The sequence below is a fragment of the Psittacula echo genome (genome assembly GCF_963264785.1).
Source record: "Psittacula echo genome assembly, chromosome: 23".
Lineage (NCBI taxonomy): Eukaryota > Metazoa > Chordata > Aves > Psittaciformes > Psittacidae > Psittacula > Psittacula echo.
In genome coordinates this window covers 4,576,387-4,600,482 of record NC_137748.1, presented here as the reverse complement: position 1 = coordinate 4,600,482, position 24,096 = coordinate 4,576,387, and the positions used below count along the sequence as shown (strand labels likewise).

Here is a 24,096-nt window from a genome sequence, read left to right as displayed (position 1 = left end):
TGAGTCATGCCCTACAGACAGACCTCTGGCTCAGAACTCATGGAGATTCCCAGATGGGAGCCTGAAACTAGTCCTGGCTGAAGTGAACACTAGCCTAAGGGTCAATCCTCCCTTCCCTTCTATCCCACCCCCCAAGTATATGTGCAAGGACATTAAAGTTTGCATAACTACCCAGATCATTTTGTAGTCTGAATGTAGGACTGAACAACAGCAGAGCTAGGCTTGAGTTCCTACAAAGCCCCAGTAACCTGTGTGACTGAAACGAGTGCTATACATGTGACAACACACACACAGACTGTCAATGAAATGCTTTGCATTGACAAAAAGTTCTGGGCTCTGACTTCAATTCTGGAACATTTGAAGTATTCCTAAATTCATTATAAACCGGTCTTTCAGAAGAAGAGCTGTCCGGGAGCTTTCCCCTTGCCAGTGAGTAGGAAATAGGTTTGGATGTTTATTCTCTAATACAACACAGCAACAGATTTAAGTATTTAGGAGAGTTTTTCCTAGAGAATTAATTAGGTATCAGATGTATTTCACAAGAAAGTCAAGATTCACGTGACAGAACAGAAAGATCTGGACTAAACTCGTTTGATTTCTTAGGCTGAGCTCAAAGAACCAACAGATACGTCAGGATAAGCACAAATCTCCCTTAGCTCCACCAATTCCTTGAAATTCGGAATTATACAGAAGCCAAGTAAAGAGGTGTCACTGAAGCCCCTGTGATAAATGAAGGCTCTGTGTCCATCTGCTGAATGTCTGTGTCTGTGAGAGACCACAAAGCCCAGCACAAATGGTGGGAGAAGGGAAAGATGAGCGCACAACCTGTAGCAAGGCCTCATGGAGTAAGTATTGGGAATGGCTGCAAGCAGATTATGGAAAAACGGAACACATGCACACGTGAATTGTCATTAAAACCACGGAGAACAACCCTGAGGGAAGCTGCAGCAACGCTGGCATAGCAGGGTTTGGTCATTCCCAGCTGCCACATTGCTGTGAGAAAGGGATTGAGAACAGATTCCCTGTTAATGTGTTTTCAACTGTGATAGCTCTGGGGTCTAAGAATCTGCTTTCTGTTAGGAAAACCCATAAAACTTTCAACAAATGATGAAAAGCATATCTTCCATTGGCACAAAAGCAGATTTCCTTGCAGGAAGGGGTGGCATATTGAAAATCCCCTAGAAAGTAGAATACAGGAAGAGTAACTGCCACTGGCAGCCAACTCCAGCTCTCAGCAAATACACGTGTTACAAAGCTAACAAAACAAATTCACTCAAAACCTCGTGTGTGTGCACAAGCCAGGTTTAATACTATTTTAAACTTCAGATTGGGCCTTAAATTGTCTATAATCAGTGAAGTCCTTTCTGACTTCCATTTCCCACTTTAGTTGGTGTCTGTTGAATTCTGTGTTAGGGCTTTTTCCAAAGCCAAGACTTGGGGGATTTTGTTAACAGTGCAATAAAAATAACTCCCCAGTGTCAGAGGGGAACTTTAAAGCCTTTTTTGTGTGCTGCTCTTTTCTTTAAAAAAGAAAAAAAATACAGACATTGTTTCTTTAAAAGGCTCCATCTGCGAATCCCATTAGATGTGCATATAAGGTTTCGGATGATTAATAGTTGCTGCTTTGCTTTGGTTGGAGGACCCGGGTGTATGTACATTAACCCCTCCCTCCCCTCTCTCACGTTTCACTTCACAAACTTGTCGCTCTCTCCCCAGCACCGTATTTAAAAGTGTTTCCCTCATGTCCAGCACTTCAGGAGAAAGGAAGCTCCAGGCCTTGGGAAGCGGTTCAGAGCAATCGCTGCCTACACCTGGTTACTGTTCTCCAGTCAGGACAATGAAGACATTCAGAAGAGTTCCCAAAGTAACAACTCTGCAGCAGCCTAAAACCCACAAAGAACCTGTTGTTTAGGGATGAAATCAGTTCTGTAACATTCGGAAGATTTCCCTTTTGCTCCTTTGCTGATTTTGAAGCCTGAGCTATAACCGGTCACCAGCACCGGTGTGTGAACAGGATTGGAAGCACATGGATCCCACCAGCAGCAGCTGCATGCACAGTCCACAGCCTCCTGCCCCACTCTGGGGGTGCCTGCGGAGCACCCACATGGATGTCACCGCAGCGTCAGGGCTGAACCACTGCCCACCAGCATCATTCTCCTTCCATCAAAAGTCAGACTTTGCTGCTTATCCTGATTTCTCAACCTCCTGCCTGGTGGCTGCTCCCCACAGCTTCCCACACGAGGAGCGGACATTTGTGGAGCAGCATCCCTCTTTCCAACACTCTGACTGGCATTTTGCAGCAGCTGAAGCCAGAAGACGACTGAACCCAGGACTGGCCTTGGGTTCTGGGGAGTCAGAAGGCAGCAGCCCAAACCTAGTGAGTGCAGCGGTGGGTGCGAATGAAGATGAGGAGGTACCGGTAAATGCTACAAATGAGACGGAGAAAAAGTCATCTAAAAGAAAAAAGGAGACCTCAGGTAGGTGATATGAAATCAGGGTTGTGGGATAGTACAAGCTGTAGATGAGAGCATCTGTAAGATCAGGCATGAAGAAATAAAGCTGATGAGGAAAACACTTGGCAATTCTTGACTGGGGAAGCTTACACAAGAACAACATTGAAACTAAAAAGCTTATTCTTTGATGACCTCTGGTGTTTGTATTCCACTCCTGCAGATCTTGTTTACTCAACCAGGCATTTGACTCCCCAGCACAATGCACATTTCCTGTAACTAAACAGGAGCCACATGGCATGTGTACACTGAGCTGAAAGTCCTAGGCTGGGGAGCTATATATTGCATTTGTCCATGTGTAAGGAAGCAGCAGGCAAAGAGCAAAGATCTCTCACCTTAAGCTGCCTGTGCTGGCTGGAAATGTTACAGTAGGATTTTGACATCTCAGTTGATGGTAAGAAATACAAGATGTGAAGTCTCACTTTAGAAAGAAATTCTGTTTTGGTCTAAATATTCAATGTTTTTAAACTCAGAAGATCTACAAAAGGTTTTCCCCCCCAGGACAATGTCCAGTGAGACAGAAAATGTAGGCAGTTTTCATTGTGTCATCCTAACTAGCAAAATGCACTCTACAGAGTAACAGGCAATCATTTCATAGTTATAGAAACCTCCGACTTGCTGCTCTCTCAAATGCAGATATGTGAAATACGCATAAAATTGCTTTCTCCTAAGGAAGCTGTTAAAAATTAATAAGCTTACATACATCCATTTGCTACAGTAGTCATTTAGAAGCTACAGTGTGCTTTTCCCCACAGCACTGCTATGAAGTGGGGAACATTTTCCAGTATCCCCATTTTACAGGTAGAGAACACAGTGATAAAAGTATTTATCTATTTATTTATTTATAGGTTTTACGGGTTGGCTGCAGAACAGCAACAATTCACCCACCCTTCATTTCTCCAGGTGTTTTCTTTAGAAACCTGGCTTTGCCAAATTTAAGTTCATTTTCCCAAACCATAAATGTAAAGAAGTTTAGAAAATGAACAATCAAAGTGAGTGATACTTTTGGTAAAGCATTTGCAAGTCATAGGAAAACGATGATTTCAGTATACTCAGATTAGAGGGATAGCCTTATTCTTAAAGAGACTGATTTCAAAGCACATCTCCCTGTTTTAAGTAGAAGACAAATGTTGCTTCTATTCTCCATTACCAGCACCCTCCCATTTTCTTGTCATACTTGCTGCTGTCCCATATACTTTTCATTATAGGGGAGCTGTAAGCAATGACATCACTGAAAGGCCTGGTGTTTCCTGCCTTCTAGCAAGTGGTGCTGTCTGTACACGTTATTACTTGAGCGAATGCAGAACAATGAAAACATCCCAAAGGGGATTCCATGGCTTTTCATTTCACTCCTTTCCTTGCTTACTGGACAGCAGACAGAATTATTTGATATCCCTGCTGCAAGCTTTTCCTGCCTTCTGTCCCCAGACAAAATAGAAGGGGAAAGTCTGAGCCATTTCATTGTGGTTTCTTTCACTTTTACAGCTGCTCCACCACTGCAGCTGGACATAGCACATACTGATTGGTTATCCTAAGTAGAAGATAAGTCTTTTCTCTCCTCTTGATCATCTTCCTAGATACCCAGAACCTTCTCCTCAGACACTAGGCTAGTAAAGAAAAATACCTTGAAATCACTACAAGACAAAACCTACAATGTAAACGATTTCCTTTTAGCATCGGTGCCTTATCCACCACAACTTTCGCTGAGCCACATTATAGATACAGCATTACCATGATCTGTACCAGTGCATGCAAAACCCACTGCCTCTTGCGAAGACCCTAGTTATTACAAGACACACAGTGAGGATTTTGGAGCATGGCGCTTTGCAGTGCTCTGAGAACAGTCTAAACCAAACACATTTCTCAGACAAATAAGCAGAATGTTATAAAAGTAAGAAAAAAGCCTGTCAATCTTTAAAACTTCCTTTGAAGCATGGGTATAGTAAAAACATGCAAAGAATGGCTTTCTTATGGCCGTAATAACAGTTGCATCTACTACAAGTACTTGCGGATAAACATGCACAAAACCTTCCCCTCCTCTACAGGCTTTAGTTATTTAGATGCCATATCCAGTCTTGACTTCACAGGCTCACCAAGTGACCTGAAGGTAGAAGTTAACCTTGTGTTGGCTCTTCCAGCTGCCTCTGCTGTCCATCCACAGCCATTAACATTTCCAAATAGAACTTCAACCAAGTCTGCCTGACTTGTCCTGACTTGTGTTATGAGGTACTCGAAGTTCTCAGGTCTCCAAATACAGTACTGTGATGCATCATAGAGTTCTGACAGCTTTATTTTATGGGAATGAAACAGTACAGAAACAATACAAAAAGTGCTGGCTTTGCTGCCTGTGGCATGGTAGATCAAGGGAGAGTGATAATATGGATATAAGGAATGAAAGTTAAAACGTGGGAAAGGAAGCTATTTTGATGCGATAATAGCAAGGAATGAGAGCTTCTTTCCCATAGCTGCTCATTTCTGACCTCGCAGATCCAGGCAGGCTCTGACAACACCTGATTCTGTGCTGTCCCAAGGCTGACAACAGTGCTAAGTCATGCTGAGCTTGAAAGGGCACATACAAACTTCTTAGAACCTCCACTGAGCGCCTCCGTTAGTAGTTTAGCTCAGACCTCAGCAACACACAAGTTCACACAGATCAGTGCAGCTTTAAATGACACAATATATGTGCTTGCCTCTTAGAAACCCAGAATTCAAGCAACAAGGCAGAACCAAGCAGCAAATCCCGGAAGGAAAGGACAGCTTTCACAAAGGAGCAGCTACGGGAGCTGGAAGCTGAATTTGCCCATCATAACTACTTGACAAGGCTCAGGAGATACGAGATTGCTGTGAATCTGGATCTCACCGAAAGACAAGTAATGGATGAACTCCTGCTTCCTTAGTTTCTTCCTCCCCCCCCAACTTCTCCCTAAAGCTAAAGCAGATCTGTTACTCAAGAGTGTACTTTTGCAATGGCACAGAGCAATTTTACTACAAAGCCTCCACATTCTTTTAAAACACGTTTATTACAAGTTTCTGTCATAATAAATGTAATTCTGCTTATCTAACTAAAGACACATTTGGGAATAAGCGCTATCTACCAAGCTGTTGTTTACCAACAGTCATTGGTACATATTGAGGCTTACAGATGGAATATGGATATCACCTGAGACTGCAGTTTCAGGGAAGTTATTAGCATGATATATGTTTGATACATGCATTCTGCCTGGGTCAGAAAGCATTTTGAGGGGATAAAGGAAGACAGAATTACACAGCTCTGGAGACAGATGTTTCTGTTCTCTCATTGTGATCTCAGGGTTTCCTTATCAAAGCTTAGTGAACGATTTAGGAATTGCTCAATACTATCCGCATCCCAGTTCCTGAAGCATTAGATTGGATGGACTAGATATTAAAAGACATTAGATGCACTGTGCCCATTGGATTGACACGTTTAGTTGACATAAGGACAGATTCTAGGCAAAGCACTTACGCTACCTCTGTGGGTCTCAGGGTACAGTACAGGTACAGGGTACATCTGCCTGGAACAGTTTAGAAAGCGTTGTTCCTGCCTTTGTTAGAGGGATGGATTACCTCAACTTGTGAGGTTCCTTTCACCTTTCCTTCTAGAATCCACAGAAGATCTCTCTATGACTACACACATGTGTGCCTAGGTCTGCTTATACAGCTGATACTGAGGCAATAAGTAATCATTTCCTTTTTATCACTCAGGTCAAAGTATGGTTTCAAAACAGAAGGATGAAGTGGAAACGTGTTAAAGGCGGGCAACAAGTGTCCCCACATGAACATGACACAGAAGATGTGGACTCTGCTGCCTCCCCCAGCTCTGACTAGTCCTTGCAGCAATGAGAGAGAAGCAAGGAGAAAGTCAGTGATCAGAAAGTGGATGCAACACTGCTCTGGTTCAGCTACACCGTGAGATGATCCCACCTGCAAAACCTACAGCCGTAAATCTTTAACAGGTATATGATGCTACAGAGGCAATTAAAGAGCACAACAGAAAAAAGCCAAAGGAGGGCATGATTCTGATCTTGTCTGAATTAATTCAGCCCTGTAGAACTGTCTTACTACCACAGATGTATCTTCATAATAAAAGCTAACAAACACTGAATACGAGCCAGGCATCATGTTGTGTAGGCTCTCAAGCACTCAGAAGATACAGGCTGTCAGTTAGTGAGTGATAATGCAGCTGTGCCTTTCCCTGGTCATACCTCTTCATTGTGCATTTGGACTTGACCAGGTACATTTTCCTCATGCCTTACTTTAAAAGAAATAGACACTTTGGCAGTCACTGATCTTTTCATACAAATCGAATCGAACTCCTGTGTGTAGGTAGTGAGGTTACAGCATCAAAATGAACCCAAATCTAGATATGCAGAATTACAGTATCACAGTATCACAGTATGTTAGAGATTGGAAGGGACCTCAAAAGATCATCTAGTCCAATCCCCCTGCCAGAGCAGGAACACCTAGATAAGGTTACATAGGAATGTGTCCAGGCGGGTTTTGAATGTCTCCAGAGAAGGAGACTCCACAACCTCCCTGGGCAGCCTGTTCCAGTGTTCTGTCACCCTCACTGAGAAGAAGTTTCTTCTCAAGTTTAAGTGGAACCTCTTGTGTTCCAGTTTATACCCATTACCCCTTGTCCTATCATTGTTTGCCATTGAGAAGAGCCTGGCTCCATCCTCGTGACACTCCCCCTTTATATATTTATATACACTAATAAGGTCCCCCCACAGTCTCCTCTTCTCCAAACTATAGAGACCCAGCTCCCTCAGCCTTTCCTCATAAGGGAGATGCTCCACTCCCTTAATCATCTTAGTTGCCCTGCGCTGGACTCTCTCCAGCAGGTCCCTGTCCTTCTTGAACTGAGGGGCCCAGAACTGGACACAATATTCCAGATGCGGTCTCAAATTCTGCTTACCAGTTCCAGAAGAGACAGCTTTCACATTGACGCTCCAAGAGAAGTGCCCTGTAGATGCAGTCTGGAGGGGGGCATTTCTTCCATTCTTACTGTAAATCCTGAAATAAAATCACTAACCTGAATCGCAAATATCTTTTCCAATAGACCAAATCCTGACAATTGTAACCAACTGTCCCAGCAGGTACAGCAGAGATTAAGCCCTGTCACTGTTTTGTTTTCAACATTTCAATCTATTTAACTAAAGGAAAACTCCTTTTTAGTGCTGCATTTCTTTCAGATTCCTGGAATCTCTCTGTAAATCCACAGTTTTCTTTGTGAATTCAAGATTGTTGGGAGAAGCAGAAAAATGTCATCGGTAGTGGTTTAACTGATTTTACTGTCTACAAATTCTCGTTTCATTTTTCATTGGAGACAAAACTTGCCTCCCAATAACCATGTACATGTGTATAGTTAAGTTACGTATTAAACCATCTGTTAAACTGGGTATTATGTGGATTTACACTCATTACTTACTGTCTACTAGATCAGTATCTGGGTTTATGAAATGTACAGTGACCAATGTCACCCTTGAGAAGTGTGGAGGGGGAGAATCTGCATCACTGATGTTTCACAGGGCCTCTGCACATCCTACGCTGTGACCACAGCATGGAGGCAAACATGGAAATCCTGGGAGTGCATTCACAGAGGGGTATTCCCATTACCTCTCAGACAGATATTCAAGCACTGTAACCCTGAAAGTTCCACCTGCCTCCCTGCAAAAACCCATGTGCTTTGTCACCATAAGCTTAAATGGATGCTGTGTTTAATAATCAGTTACAATGATGAGAAGTATGCATGGCCTCTCTCTGAGCTACCCACATCTCTTCAGATGAGGGGAACACTACCCTCCATTTCCTCCCAGGTCATCTGTGTGTGACTGGTGTGGTACTGCACTGGGAGAACTCACAGACAGGGAGTTATGGCCAGATCCCAGTTACTCCAGCAGTAATAAGCTGAAGTGTACTATGGGAGAGTACTGTTACTTGGGTTACAAAAGTGATGTCAAGAATAGGTTAATAACCCACTGTTCAGGTTGCATAAAATTAGCTGGCTAAAAGTACTGCCTATGTACAGATGAGAACAAGCCACGGTTTACTGTGACTTTAAGAGCAGAAATGACTTGGTCTAAACGGCTCTGCTTAAACTTTGGTGCCTTCTGATTAAGCTTCTGACTAAACTCACTAGTTTAGGTCTTGGCAAACATTGAAGAAAGCTCATTTTGTGAAGAGCGCTGTTGCAAGCTCAGACATCCTATCCTCATCTCGAAGAACACAGAACGCTGTGGGGTGGGAGTTATTTGTTACTCATTTCCTTCATAGCTCTTAAGCCAATTAATTGAACGCTGTACATCACCTCACTGCCTCCTCCCCATCGTGGTTAGAAAGCCTGCAAGCTGCAGAAGCAGCTTATTTTGTAATGAAAACTTTTGGGCTACCATCATAAATCAAAATCAGCTCCTCACCCAGAAAGAAGGCTAATAAACCTCCCCTTCCAAGGAAGGTGTCAATGGTAGCAAATCGCATCCTCATTCACTTAAAAGCTAATCAATGAGATCTCAGTCTGTACCTATAACTACAGCTCCTAAACAGCTCTTGCTCTGGCTTTTGAGGAATAAGGTATGAGTCACCTGTGAGACCATTCCAAGCTTAGGCAGCTTCTGCATGAAACCATCTGCTTAATTCTAAGACTTGTGCTTTGCAATGAAACGTTTCACTCCTGACATCAAAGCATTTGACCCCTGAACCTGCGGTGCCAAGAATCTTTCAGGCAAAGTCTGTTGTCTAGGAGCAAAATCTCTGACCTGCAGTTATTTGCTGCAGAAACACCCATGAGGCTTAATGCTCCTCACAGAAGGGAAGTGAGAACCTGGGGATGTTCAGCAACGCTTCCCATGCCTGCTTCTCAATGCATAATCTGAGCACGGAATCATCCACATAACGTCAGAAAGGGCTGTCAAGTCTTCCCAGGTAGCACGTACAGGCTACTTAGACACATTCCCAAGAACCCCACACTATGCTATGGGATAGTGCAGGGTAGCCACAAAGTAAACGTAAGTAAAAGAGTGCCAATTATGAAGGGAACCTGTGAGAAAACCTGGATGCTTCTTTTTCCATATGTAATGATCTGGAGGAGCGCTTTGTCAAAAATGCTAAAATGCAGAATGAATTCCATAAAAAATAACCCCTTCTCACTAAAAACCACTCGGAGTTCTCCAGAGAAAAGCAGTTAAAGTGGTGGTTCAACTCTTTCTTGTGACCTACAACTGGTACAGACCATTGCAGCACCCTGTTTCAACTGCCTGGAGCATAAAGAGGCGCTTTCAGGAGCAGTTACCCAAATGAAGGGTTGGTACCTGTGTGAACTTTCCCACAGCCTGGCCTCTCCTCATTAGTCAGTGTCACTCTTTGTGCTGGCAGCTATTGCTATGGTAAGGTGGGTCTTTGGAGGTGCACCAGCAATGCTAGCCCAAACTCCTGTGGCAGGAAATGGTCTGCATCAGGCCCAACAAGGCAGCCACGTGATGGAGAGGAGTCGCACACAGGATGTGGCTGTGTTCTGTCAGACTTTGTTTCAGTGTACGTCTTGGCCAAGACACAGGCTCAATGTTTAGTTGCAGGGAGTTATTGTTTCAGCCGTTGCATGCTTGGTTTCTGCATGCCCTTTGTCATCAACCTGGTGTTGGATGAAAGGGTGCCAGCTTCAACAAACACGCAGTTTATGGTTATGGCTCAGGACACTGACACTGCAAACACTGCTGGAAGAGCTGTCTGAGCTCTCAGCTTAAATGACAAAACCAGGCAAACATGCTATAGCCAACTATGCATGCGCACTGAAAAGATACAAGCCTTCTAGAGGCACTGTTCTTGGATTAGCTGTACAATGTTAGGAGATAATGTAGATGCCCCAGATAGCATGTCTAGATATCCCATCTAGTTTGGAATATCCTAGCTTTTACTGTCAGATCCAACAGTCCCTAGAAGGATGGGTTACAAGGATGCTCTTCGTCAGGGACTGTAGTGATAGGACAAGGGGTGATGGGTTCAAACTGAAACAGGGGAAGTTCAGGTTGGAGATAAGGAAATTCTTCCCTGTGAGGGTGCTGAGGCGCTGGCACAGGTTACTGAAGAAGTTGTAAATGCTCCATCTTTCAGTGCCAGGCTGGACAGAGTCTTGGGTGACATGGTCTAGTGTGACACATCCCTGCCCGTGGCAGGGGGATTGGAACTGGATGATCTCCAGATCCTTTCCAACCCAAACTATTCTACGGTTCTATGATGTTAATTCAAAGCTCTCACTTTCTACCTCCTAAGACCAAATACAATGATGTCCTCCAGGGTCTAGGGAAGCCACACCAAACATTACTCTCTACTGAGATGCTGCTCTGCTGTAGAAACAGACTCTGTCAATGTAATGTGGAAACAAAAGCTAGCCTACCGTTTTCCTCCTTTCACTGGATACACTTCTCACATGGCCAGAAAAGCCTAATGTTTTGCTAAGGAGTATGAAGGTTAACACAGACCAGATGGCAGAGAAACAGACTTCTATGGAAGCTGGAAAAGTGCTCAGCTGGAAATCTCAGGAAGAACGAGCAGAGATCTCCCAGCATTTCACAAAGGAAAAAAACCCATTGAAAGTCCTGCTAAAGATCCCCAGAGCTGCTGCCCTGTGTTGTGGAGCATCACATGTTTTACATAACACACTGGTCCATGGGCAGCTGGAGAATCTGCATGTGTAGAATGCTGTGGAGACACGCAAAGCCCTCTCGTAGGGCATTGTGCCTGCTGCTGAGCTCACACACAGCCATTGTAGCTTTACAAAGAGAGCAGTGGAAATTCGGAGCTTGTGGTTGGCAACGATTTTAGGTTTTTAGGCAGAGTGAACCGTTATTACCAACACAACAGCCATGGACTTGAGGGTGGCCAGAGCTTCACCTGATCACCTTCAGCTCACTCAAAACAGACGTCCTCCCCGCCTTGCCAAGAACTCCTATGCTTCCACCTTTCAATAGCCTTTCATACCCCAGCCACCGGGATACAACCCATTTCTTCCCATTCACAGGCGAAACAGGTCTGGGGGCACCGAGATGCCACACTGCTCCCTGCGTGGCACACATCCCCGCTGACACAGGGTGCTGCAGCAAACCCAGCTGCACCCCCAGCACAGAGGAGGGGTGCTTGGCAGCTACTGAAAGTGCTCATTTCTCCTCCAAGCTCCCACTCTGTCATGAGCTAATGAGGAGAGTCCTGAACCCCCCCATGCACAGTGCTAATGACGGGGGGTGCATGCTGTGACTAACGAAGCAAACCCTGCAGTTCACACTGTCTGGCAAACAAAAGAGCCCTTTTAGCAAGCATTTCACAGCCAGAGATCCTGAATGGGTCGTGTTCTACACGAGCAAAGCTTACAAATCCCACTTCCAGGAGACTTTCCTAGGCTCAGAGGCAAGCACACACAGCGGATCAGGGCAGCTTCCAGAGCAGACACACAGTTTGTCAGTCACCAGACTTTCTCCCCCCACCTCTTGCAGTGCTCAGATTGAGTTTCCTCAGCCACTATCTCATATTCTGGATAATTCCCTTCCCTTGAGGAAAGTACACAGCCCCTTCAAGAAATACTATATGGCTGTGTCAGTGACTGGGCTCTGAACACTGGATCCGGGCAGCACTTCCAGGCAGATGGACAGGAAATCCATTTTCTCCCAGTGATTACAGTAGAAGGGCTTCTGTCTGACTGGAACTTGCCTGCTGTGGCTGTAAAATAATCTCAGCATCAGGCTATCACCTTTCAGGCTGTATTTGTGAATTACGATGGGGTGATTTCCACTGCAGCCCTGGGTATGGGCAGCTGCCTGCAGAGCTCTACAGCTTCTTCCCCCCACCCTCTAATGCCACATTGTTCTAATTTCTACCCCAAGGAAGGATTTTCACCCAGGACCGAACTTTTTCCCCACTGCTCCCTCCCTCTATACCCTCTCTATGTATATTTTAAATAACTTCTACACAAGGGTAAGCAGCCGGTTGTCTGGAAGCTCCCTTGGGAACAGTTTGCAAAGAGATAACAGGAGTGAGTAAGGGAGAGGATGGTGACTTCATCCCGTGGAGGGTTGAGTCATGTTTCTCTCTTTCCTTTATAAAGAGAAAACATTTCTCAAAGCTCCCTCAGTCATGCTCATTCTGTATTTCTAGATTTTAACCCTTTTCTATACATCCACCCTTTCCATTCTCTGTTCCTCTCATGAGAGATGACCAAGTGATGTAACTGCTGAGGATCTGGGCACAGTTTCCCATTCAGAAAAAGCAGAGTCTATCAGATCTAATTTCATTGCTCCATTCACTTTCCTCAGCTGGGGGGGACAGATCTCTGGTGCCAGCACCATGATCACTGACAAATGTGGCCAGGAAATTCTTTTCCAAGGAAAAGTATAATTCTCTATGATAACAATTCACAATTGTTTCTGCCTGGAGCTAATTGAAAAGGAAATTATGGATACAAACTTATCCAATACTCCATGCATTCTACCAAGGAAAGGACAAAGTGCAAAGTAAGGCTTCTTATTGAAGAGGACGAGCAGCATGGACTTGTGTCCGGCCTCTTGCTGCTGGACTGAGTCAGAGCAAAGTTATAAAGTTCTTTAAAGTACCACCTTCTCAAATACATCTGGTAGAGAATGAACCAATGAGATGAGAAATCATCTGTCCCAGTGAAACATTTCAGGCACCTCTCTGCCTTGTTTATTTGCAGAAATTTACAGACATAACTGGGGTATGTTTTACATTACACAGCATAAGGGTTTGTGGCGCTCCTGTCTGCATTGAAGACATGTTTATACTGTGTAGGTTCCATTATGAATCTGTTTAATATCCTGTGAATGCTCAGAGTCCTTTGCACAGTGCAGGCAGGAAGCCTTTAATGCACATACTGAGAAGACATTTCCAGCCATTCAAGCACCAGATAAATATGCATGGAAAAACAAGTCATTTTACTGCAGTAACAAAATTCTTCTTGTGCTTTTGCAAGATTTCTTAGAGAACAAACCCTCCAGTTCCAGCAGAGTTGTTCATAAAGCCCAGGAAAGCCATAAAGGAAAGAAACTCAGTGGAAAACACGCTAAGTCCAACATACCCTTTGCGTTTTAACTGGGCAGCCATTAACGGCATAAAACTTAACTGCTGGATTCGACACCTAGGAGGGAGCAACCAGCAATGTGCCCCGGCAGCCAGGAGGCAAACTGCATCCTGGGTGCATCCAACACAGCAGAATCAGCTGCTCAAAAGAGGTGGTTGTCCCACTGTATTCAGCATCGGTGAGGCTTCATCTTGAATACTGCGTGCAGTTCTGGGCCCCAGTTTGGGGACGTTAGGGTGCTAGAACTGCCCAGAGAAGGGCAACAAAGCCGGTGACGGCTGGACTTTGGTCTTGTCTACTTTGGAGATAAGGGCTGATGGGTGACTTCATTGCTCTCCATAGCTTCTTGAGGAGGGGATGTTGAGAGAGAGGTGCTGATCTCCCTGGGATGCAGGGGCAGAATGCCTAGGAACGGTTCAAAACTGCATCAGGGGAGGTTCAGACTTGACCGTAGGAAACATTTCTTTACCAACAGAGTGGTCAAACACTGAAATAGGCTTCCTAGAATGGTGGTTAATGTCGTCAGTGTTTAAGAGGCTTCTGGACTGTGCCCTTAATAATATACTTTAACTTCTAGTCAGCCCTGAACTGAACTATTGTATTCTAGTTGCAGTTGCTTTGACATCTTTTACATATGTGAAGAATATAACTCACCATTTGGAAAACAAGGGTAACAGTGTTAGGGTTGGAATATGTGCATAACTTCAAATATGAAACTTGGCTTGAATTTTCACTTTCCTTCACAGTTGCTAAGGCCAACTTGACCAGCATTATTTTTAGGAGAAAAATGAGCTCCTCTCCCTGCTGTAATTTCATTGTGTCTCTGCCAGAATCAAGATGAGGAGATGCCAAGAAAAAGGATGAGCTCATTGCATTTAACGGTGCGAGGATTCACAAATATAAACTGCATTACTCTATTCAGAAGCAGGCAATGGTATGCAATAGGGGTTTAAAGGCAGGTAATTTTGATTAGAAATGAAAAGAATATGCTTTATTCTTCAGGTGTAAAACTGGCTGCTGATGTGGAGAGTGCATTTCTTGCAGTACTAAATGACGTATCACATCATGTTAAAGGAGAAGGGATCTAGGAAATTCCTCCTGCTCGTGGTCAGAGAACTCCTCTGATTGCCCTTCCATAGGGGTGCAATTTCTGATTATTCACCATTATTTTATTGTTCCTGCTCTTTTATGACCTCACATTAAATGAACAGGATAAACATACTGGTAATACAACATAGTGAAGTATAACAAAGAGTCATTTGGATTTTCCTGTTCAAATCCCAGGTATAAATCTCAGCCTTCGGAATGATGGATTCAGCACCTTTTCCACGCCTGCTGGATTCTGGGTTGCATTGAGCTCAGAAAGTTCTTATTCCAGAGAACAATGAATCCTGCTCAGTGAGGCTGTACTAGTTCAGAGGAATCTCTCAAAGCTGAGAGATCTATCAACCATCACCTCGCCAGGCAGGCATCCCCTAAGCAAGCTGGGGCACAGCCTCTTGTATAAGCCCCATGCAGTCTTTGCACTGTGTTGCATAAGAATACAGGAATCTTCAACAGGGAAAGGCAGCTCAGATGTCTATAAGAGACATCCCAGTTCACAACGTGCTGGACTGGTTGACTGGACTTTTGCACAGGCCTTGGGCAGGTACAACTAAATCATTTCATGCAAGATAGGTAACACCAGGTGTCAAGGATTGCCTCATTCTCTATGTGACCAAAATGGAAATAGAACCTAAAGATACGTCATTTCCCTGCATCCTTATGAAAATCCTTTTACTCCTCTGCCAAGTATCCCATGGCCTCTGTTTGGAAAGCAATAGGAAGATAGGACCCATTCCATCTCCTCCTGCAACATCACTGCATCACAGCGCCCTGTGACTTTCCCAGTGGTGTCTGCTTCAGTGTCTCACTGACACAGAATGACCTCATTTGTTATGGCTGGTAAAAACCGAAAGAAATGAAATCCAGGGGCTGTAGTTAATCGGCGTCAGGTTGAGATGATTTATGATCAGAGGAATGTACTGACTCCTGACACTATCATCCCACCAACAGCATCAACCGGGCTCAGCAACATTTGGAATCAAATTAAGATTGGGATTTTCCAACAAAGGGGAACCAGCACAGGGAAGACCTAAGGGAGAATGCAGAGTAGTGAGCAGGTGAGGATGTATTTGATCTATAAAGCCAAGCACCTTCTCTCCGCACACCGTCAACCACTTCACCTTCAAGTCCTGATTTATCATGATTCAGAGGAAAGATGTTGCCAGGAATAGGTCTATGCCAAGAAACTTTCATCTGTCCGGAATCTGACAGGAAAAACTGGAAATTTCAGAGGGAGGTGGGATTTGTCCTGGTTAAAATGTCTCCAGCATCCCTGTGTTCACCCAGACAGCTCATGTCAGCCAGCCAAGCTCACTCAAAAGTGGTGTCAAATGGTTTTTCATCTCTCAGGAACCTTGAGCTGATCCCAAGTCAGCAGGCTGTGCAGTGTAACCCCGACCCTAAACAGCAGGAGCCTTCAGCAGGTTCCCCCATGCCTTTTGCCTGTATCTTAAATCAACGTCCTTCTTTTCTCTATGGGTTGGCGAAAAGGATTACTGAAGAGTTACTTGATTTTCAAGTCCAAGGTACTTTAACACACTTCAGAAGTTGAATACAACATGGAAATAGGTTCTTTCAATACTGATTTTCTCTGGAAGGAATTCACTGGTGTTTATTTTCCTTGTTATGGCTCTGCTGCTCCATTCTTGCTCACTTCACATATGGCTCTTGATTGAGCAAGATGCAGCCATTCATGAGCCCAGTGAAATCTGTGCCTGAACACAAACTCCAGGCATACCCTTTTGTCCTCCACTACCAAAAGGTACTTTAACAAGCTTGGAAAGCCCAGCAAGGAGCCTGAATCTTACAATCAATCCTGGAAATGTCGTATTTCAGCAAATACACAGCATTGCTGCTAAAGCAACCACAAATGGCTATGCCTCGTCATGTCAAAGAGGAAAGGTATGTGCAAGACTGACAATGACCAGGTTTTGTAAACACTATGGGATGCTATTCAGATTACTCCATCTACTGCTCAAGATTCTTCCAGACATTAGTGCAAGTTTTAACCTTAATGTGTGCTGTGAAGGTCTGGAAATACATGGTATATTGAGTCTGTAACCTGGAAATCAGCCTTCTGTGTACTGCTTTTCTAAAAGACCAGAAAGGAAGCAGTTGTCTCCTGACTGTGTTATTACTGAGACCCAAGGGCTGTGCTTTTGTCACCCAAAGTTTGTGCCTTTTTCATTGTTTTGGATTAGTTTTTCAACCTCCATTTGTCATGGTTTAAATCCAACTGGCAACTAAGCCCCACGCAGCCACCCACTCACTCCCCCTTTAGTGGGAGAGAATCAGAAGGGTAAAAGTGAGATAAAGACAGTTTAATAAGTAAAGCAAAAGCTGCGTATGCAGACAAAGAAAAATAAGGAGTTCCTTCACCCCTTCCCATTGGCAGGCTGGTGTTCTGCCATCTCCAGGAAAGCAGGGCTCCATCACGTATCATGCTGCTAGGGAAGACCAAAAGCATCACCTCTGTACATCCCACTCCTTCCTTCTTCCCCCAGCTTTAAATGCTGGACATGACACCAGTGGCAAAGGAAGGGAAGGGTAGAAAGGAAAATGGTTGCAAGCCCAGAATTGGTGGTTGGAAGAAGCCTCTGTAGGATTCTGTGCTTCTTATTCAACCCAATCTTGCTGGCACATACCTTCACCTGCTGGCTAAATACAAAGTGCACTCACCCTTTACCTTCCTATGCCCTAAGAGGGTCTTTGCATACTATTCCACAGAGATATGAGCCCAAAACATATAAAGCTGCTTAGAAAACGAATTCCCACTGTGGAGAGGGTGGGGTTGTGGTGCAAAATGCACCTACACTGAATCATCTATGCTCTTAGTGGCTTCATTTAAAGGCACATGCTAAAGGAGCAAAAAGAACATACGATTGAGTCACACTCTGGTCCCAGCAGCAGCCCAGAGTGCTCCAGTTCCAGCACAGGGAAAACTAGGAATGTAACTTCATCCTTATAAATCTCTCTGACTCTCTATCATCTGCAAAGCTGTCAGTGGATGCAGAGTGTGGCAGTAACTACATTTGGCAGCGCTCTTTGCTACCTGCAGTTTAACTCCCAACCAAGCAGACTGCAATAACATGGGGTATTTATTCAGCTGTGCTTCTCTTGTGGATCCTGGGGAGAAAAGATGTGTTCTGGCCTCATTAATCACTTCACCCTTTGCTGGAGCAAATAAGAGTAGCCACAGGGGGTTGTCTGTGCTCAGGAGGCTCTGCAATGCATGGGGTTTGCTGAAGGAGACACCTTCACTAAAAGAACACAAAGTTCCTTCACTGGAAGGAGGGGAAGATGATCTGGAGTGACTACAGATGATAAAGGGAGCGCAAAACAGGATTAAGCAGTGGTGCAAACAATTCCTTTCTGTCTCTCCCAACAGGTCAAGCACCATCTCGACTGGAATACCCTGTGCTGTACCCAAGGTAGGAAGTGTTTCTTACCATACAGACGTTAAAAAGAACACGCATCAACTACTCCCTGCTCCTGCCTCATTTGTGTCAGAGGAGCAAGGGTGTACTCCCAGGCTGCAAAAGCTTCTGGGATTCACAGATTGGGGTGTGGATTTGGTTGTTCCCTGCTCTGAACTGCGTATCTTCCTTCATAAGGCACAATGCAGTGCTCCTTTCACAAAGGCCTCTGACACACTGAGGCAAGGACAGTATGGAGTCTTGGTCTTCAGGCACACTATAGCTTCACTTCTCAGACCACCACAGATGCCACAAGTTAGAAGAGAACCATGGCACCTTTGAGCCTCAGCTGCTGTTCAATGACTGGGATATGTTGGTACTGTAATGGCCACTACAGCTCAGGGAGGCAGATGAGAGAAGTTGACTCAGCATTTGATAGGAACCACCATCCCTGACCCTGCTGCAGATGGAAGCCTTTGAAAGCTAAAGAAGTATTTTTCCTTTGTCCAAGTATGTAAAAGGATTAAACATCAAGGGATGAGGGGGAAGTGTGTCTGGAGTGAAGGTTCAAAGCAACCTAGTGGTCTGCTGTGTTGCTAATGTTAGACATCAGCTTTGCCAGGCCCTGTACTCCACAACTTCAGCAGCTTTCAGGCACATTTATGCTGACTTAAAATGGCTTTTAAATAGCTAACTTAAAATTGTTTTCGTATAAAACACATTCTGTTTGTGATCTTCAGGTTTTCAGGATGCCGTACACCCGTGTATCTGGCAAAGCAGCATGAACCCCATCACATCCACAGTTTCGTTCAGAAAATGTGCTGTAAATGGATGACTCAGTTCTTCCCCTCACTAAGCACCAAGTTCTCTCTATGAAGCCTGCTTGGCCCAACACCAGGACTGAACAGCCGATAAAGAAAACAAGCTCAATACCTGATAAAGCAGGGTCCTCTTTTCAGCCTTTCAGAACCTGGGGGTTTAACATAATGGCTACTACAGGAAGACAAATCTCAGCTCCTTCAGCTGTGACCTCCCAGTCCCAAGGCAGCATCTTCAGAAAGAAGTTCTCTCAAACTGTAATTCTATGCCTTTTTCTCACTGCTTTTAGAAAGAGCAGAGGTTACACATGGTTCCCACTCCATCTCCTGGTGTTTACAAGCTTTCTCCCCTCCCTCCTTCCCCTTTCTGCTTACATGTAATAAAAAAGTCAGAGGCAGCAAGGCAAGCGAAAAGCAAAAAGGGTTTTGTGTCCCCAGGGGGGATTATTTGCTGTATTATTTGCAATACTTTTAAAATGGAAAATGTGGAAACAGTTTTGACTGATACTTCTGCTTCCACGTGGATGTTCTTGGCTTCTTTACCGTGATTCATGTGCAAGAATTAAGTCCGTAGTGATTGATTGAGAGCTATCTCTGGATAACTGATTTTCCTACATACCTGGCTTATTTTGCATCGCTGGGTTTCCTTCATCTTTATGTAATGAGCGGGGAGCGCAGATGATGTAGCACTTTGTAAAAGTATTTTACAAGTTAATTGAGCCCAGTTAATCATAGCTGGAATTTCGTGCACAGCCCGATCCGAATGATTCAGCTTTCAGGAGCTCTGCGCTAAGAACTTCTTTCAAGATGCTTTGCAAAGTTTTGTTCTGATTTCATCATGTTCCCAGGACTGTCCGATCCCTGTTTAGTTTCTGCCATAACAGAGCAATTTCCTGAGAAGAGGCAGTAGCAAGGCACAGATTCTGCTTTTTGTCTTCTAGTCTTAACAACCAATCAATATTGTCCAAAGCTGGACAACAGAAACTGCTTCGGGGACCAAAGAATCCTGTGAGAAATGGATTTCTTGGGTCTATCAGATTCCTCTTCTACCCTAGGCTCAAGATGCCTCGCTGATTACCAGGGTTTGGCTGACTTCTTCAGCACAAAAAAGATGAGCGATAACTGTAGGTGTGCTGTGAACTGACTGTGGCAGGGAGAGGAAGCAGTTCAAAGTCCTGCAGGATGAGCCCGTCACTAGACCAGTGCTCTCCATTATCACCGCACTGCCGGCGACCCCGCAATTCGCTGCTGAGAACTTCGCAGCTAAGTCTGAAAGCCCGACCGGTTGCCCCGGTATTCCTGCTCCCGTATTCCTGCTCCAGCCCTTCCCACCCCACTGCCACCTCCGGCGAACGGGAGAACGGGGCAGGTGGGCGCTGGGTTGCCTGCAGTGCCCTCTCCTGGGCTGCAGCAGCACAGATGGCCCTTTCCTGGCATGACAGCATTTGCAGGGTTAAAAGGCTGCTGTGAGTTTTGTGGCTCCTTTCCAAAAGGTTTCAGTTAACACCAAAGGTCTCCTTATAGCTCACTCGCTTTAATAGATTTTTCCCATTGACTTCTCACTTTATAGACTATCATTTCCTTTTCTGCAGGGGAGCTATTTTCTGGGTCACTGATCCAGCCAACTTAAAAGGGATTTCATTGATTAGGTTTTATTGGTGGTTACTTTAACCGTAATGGGATAAGTTGCTAGTACCTGCTAACAACTACTTGTCTTGCTTTGGTACCCTGGCTCTGTACCTCTACAAGTGAAATCTGGGTTCCTCTCTCCTGCCTTGATTGAGTGCCTGGTAACTATTAGCACCTCCTTACTACCTCAGTTGCTTTTGTCCTTCTTCATTTCAGTACAGCAAGGAAGTCGCATGGCCAAGTGCTGCTGACAAAATCCTCTACTTGTTGAATGTGGCACCTTATTCCAATTGTGTCTGCTTATCTCTGATCATCCCTACAGTCACACAAACGTCCCTCAGCTGCCATGAGGAAAGCTAAATATAACATTGCAGCATCAGGCCCTGGAAGCTGAAGAGAATGACAGGGAATTTCTTTGTACTTCATGTGTCTTTACAGGACACAGGGAAAAGGACTCGAGGGTAGCAGGCTGCTGCTCACTCCCATTTCCCTAAAAGTCCCTTTCTTGGCACTTTATCTCCATACATCCTGAGCAGATATTTCTCTATTTGCTCGCACAACTGCCCCGGTACATTATAGCCCTATGACAATCAATTAACTGCTCACTCTATCACAATAAAGCAGCCACCCATCCTTATATAACTCTTTTTAATTGTTTTCTTACATTATAACATTTTGCTAAACTTATTCGGCCATAACTTACATAATTTAATTTCTCAAAGTGCTAATAATCTAATTGCTTCCTTCCTGCAGACAAAGTGCCGGAGCCATCTTCTCTCCTTCAGAGCATTATAAAAAGTAGCTGGCATGAATACCTAAAAGGGGCAGTTTATTCACAAGACCTTATAGAGAACTGCTTTCTCCAGAGCCTCTGTGTTACGCCTCAGGCAGCCACAAAGAAACCTACCCAGACACTTCCTTGCACTCCGGGACTATTTTCCCTATAGAAAATCACTTTGAGATTAAAAGCATGGCAAGGCTCCTAAGCAGAGTTCTATGGGCTAGTGGCGATCTCCTGCCATATCATAGAATCATAGACTCATAGAACAGTTAGGTTTGGAAAGGACCTTAAGATCATCCAGTTCCAACCCCACTGCTTGAAATTAAACCTTGACATTGGAATTACAAGTAAATAATCCCTGCTGCCACAGATCCTCTTGCAGATTGCAGAAAGAGGCTGAAAAGAAGCAATCTTTGCCATTTAGGCTTGAGAAAAAGAACATACCAGCAGAAAGACATTCCATGCATTTCAAACCTTCATTAATAACCTCTGTCTGCAATTCACAATTCCCAAGTCTCCTGCCAATTATACCCACCCTGTTTCTAGGAAGACGCACTAACTATGCCAGAGCTGGGTTTGAGCTTCTTTGGGCACAACCTTTCTTTGCTACATTCACATTACTAAACTGTACCATCAAGAACAGCTACAATACCCCAAAATGCTACATGATGGACACATTAGGAAGGGGATTGCAGAGTAATCTGCAAGTTGAGAAGTGAGAACTCGCATTTTCTGTTTCTGTGCAACAGTGGCCGGGCTGATTTCATGTCTCATGTCAAGAGACTCGAGTTCTTCATCCAGCTGTTTCTTTATTGTTACTTTTCTGAAAGCTATAGGTCTGTTCATGCTTCATGCTACAGCACAGAGAAGTTTGGGGGTTTTTAGCTTTCACATTGTCACTTTCTAAGACATTTGCCATTTGGTCCTGTTTCTGTCAGGATCTATCACCAGCGGCTTTATATTGCACTAACCATCGCTGGTGCGGACTGGGGTTCCTCAAACCAGTACAAGAGATGAAGCAGTAAAACCTTGGGAGTGGACACCAGAGGGGGAGAGAGATCAGACACACAACTCAATTGGTAACTAAGAAAAATAAGCTGTAAACCCAGGGAAGAAACATCGTAGGCAGTGTGGATTACAGTGTTGGAATAAATCTATTGCTAATACCCCATAAGAAAGAACCAGCTCCCCCCTGGTTTTTGCATCACTTCTGAGCTCTTCACACGTTCTGTACTTTAAGAAAACAAGATAATCAAAGGCAATTAATCACCCTGAACGTTTATTGCTGAGCCTGCAAAGAGAAACTCCAGAATTATAGTCCCACAACTGATTAGTCAGCCTTTGAAAACAAACACGACACATTTGCACAACAAGCTCATGAGGAACAGAGAAGAAACTATCAAACAAGTGACATAATTTGACACCTGTAATTTTTACTAATCTTTTACCCATCCTGAATATTTCCTGATATGAAGCCAGCAGCTTTCCCAGGAATCTCAGCCTTCTCTCTTCTCTCATACCCTGTTCATAAACTCTTCATCCTCCAAATCATTCACCAGCACTATTTGTATCATTCTGATTTTATGAAACCAGAAGAGAGAATTCATATAGGCCACTGAGGAAAGCAGAGGACACAGAAAGGAGCAGGTACACAGTCAAACTAATTTAAAACATGATTCATCCCCCAAGGCCATTGCTGTCGTCAAGGGATAAATCAGAGACTGGCCTTACTCGTGATCAGCAGCATCAGTTTCACCTTTGATACGTAACTCATCATCAATACCAGCTGTGATTGACCTCTTGAATGTGCATCTGGATGTAAACTTCTTGAGAGCACGTTTTCATTCTGCTACCACAGACAGGTCAGGACTGTGTTTCAGTTGGGTTTCCTGGCAGAGTGGGAATCCTGGGAATGCTGGGGCTGGATCTTTTTGCTAGCAGAAAGATCAAAATGTACATGGACTAGGTCCTTACAGATGTTATTCTCCATAACAGGCATCCCTTTCATGGCGAGCACATCAGTCTGTCACACTGGCGGTGGCAGCTACAGAGAAAATGTCAAAAATGTACAGCCCCTTTTAGTCTTGGGGATAACTTTCCCTTTTCCTTCTTTTTCTCTCGAGTATCTAGTTCTCTTCCAGGAGATGACATTCCATGAATTATTATCTTCTTGTCAGCAGGCCCCAACTATTTCTGATACTTTTTGTAGGTTAAATAGGATCCATAAATATTAAATGTGACCGTGGAACTTAAAGGAAGGATTTGAAAGAATGGCAGGACGCACTGGTATGCACAAAAGCAAACCCACCTTTCTGCTATGCAAATTCCAGGACTAGATTTTGATTTTACATTTTTGTCCCTCAACATTGGCGAGAGTAAAACTGGTTTTGATAGCCAGGGCTTTCAGTATTTTCATTCCAGAGGGATGAGTGAGGTTTTTTCCTCTAAATCTTGTCGAAAGTTCAATAACTTCCCCAGAACAGAACTGAATGTACCTGGAGCTTTGAAATGACTGCAATGTGCGTGAGAAACAGCAAGCCTGATCGTGTGCCACGCTGGGTGGGCGTCTGGAAGGGCAGGCTAAGCACAGCTCTGCCGCTCACAACAGCCGGAGCGCCTCAGCAGCCTTTCATCAATGAACTTCGAGAGGTTTTTTTATGAATGGGAGCTCCGTCATTGAGCGAATACCAGGGCGCTGCGCTCCGATTGGCCCCGAAGCCTAAACTCCGCCCACTGC

General features: G+C 44.4%; 1 protein-coding gene across 1 annotated transcript; it reads left to right on the top strand.

Annotated features, from left to right (window-relative positions):
- Positions 1-2,026: 2,026 nt before the first annotated feature.
- MEOX1 (mesenchyme homeobox 1) lies at positions 2,027-6,356 on the top strand (the record flags this gene model as incomplete). The annotated part of the gene is made up of 3 exons (XM_080633559.1): positions 2,027-2,477; positions 5,208-5,380; positions 6,234-6,356. The coding sequence occupies 3 exons, from the start codon at positions 2,027-2,029 to the stop codon at positions 6,354-6,356; spliced, it is 747 nt and encodes a 248-aa protein (XP_080489685.1).
- Positions 6,357-24,096: the final 17,740 nt, after the last annotated feature.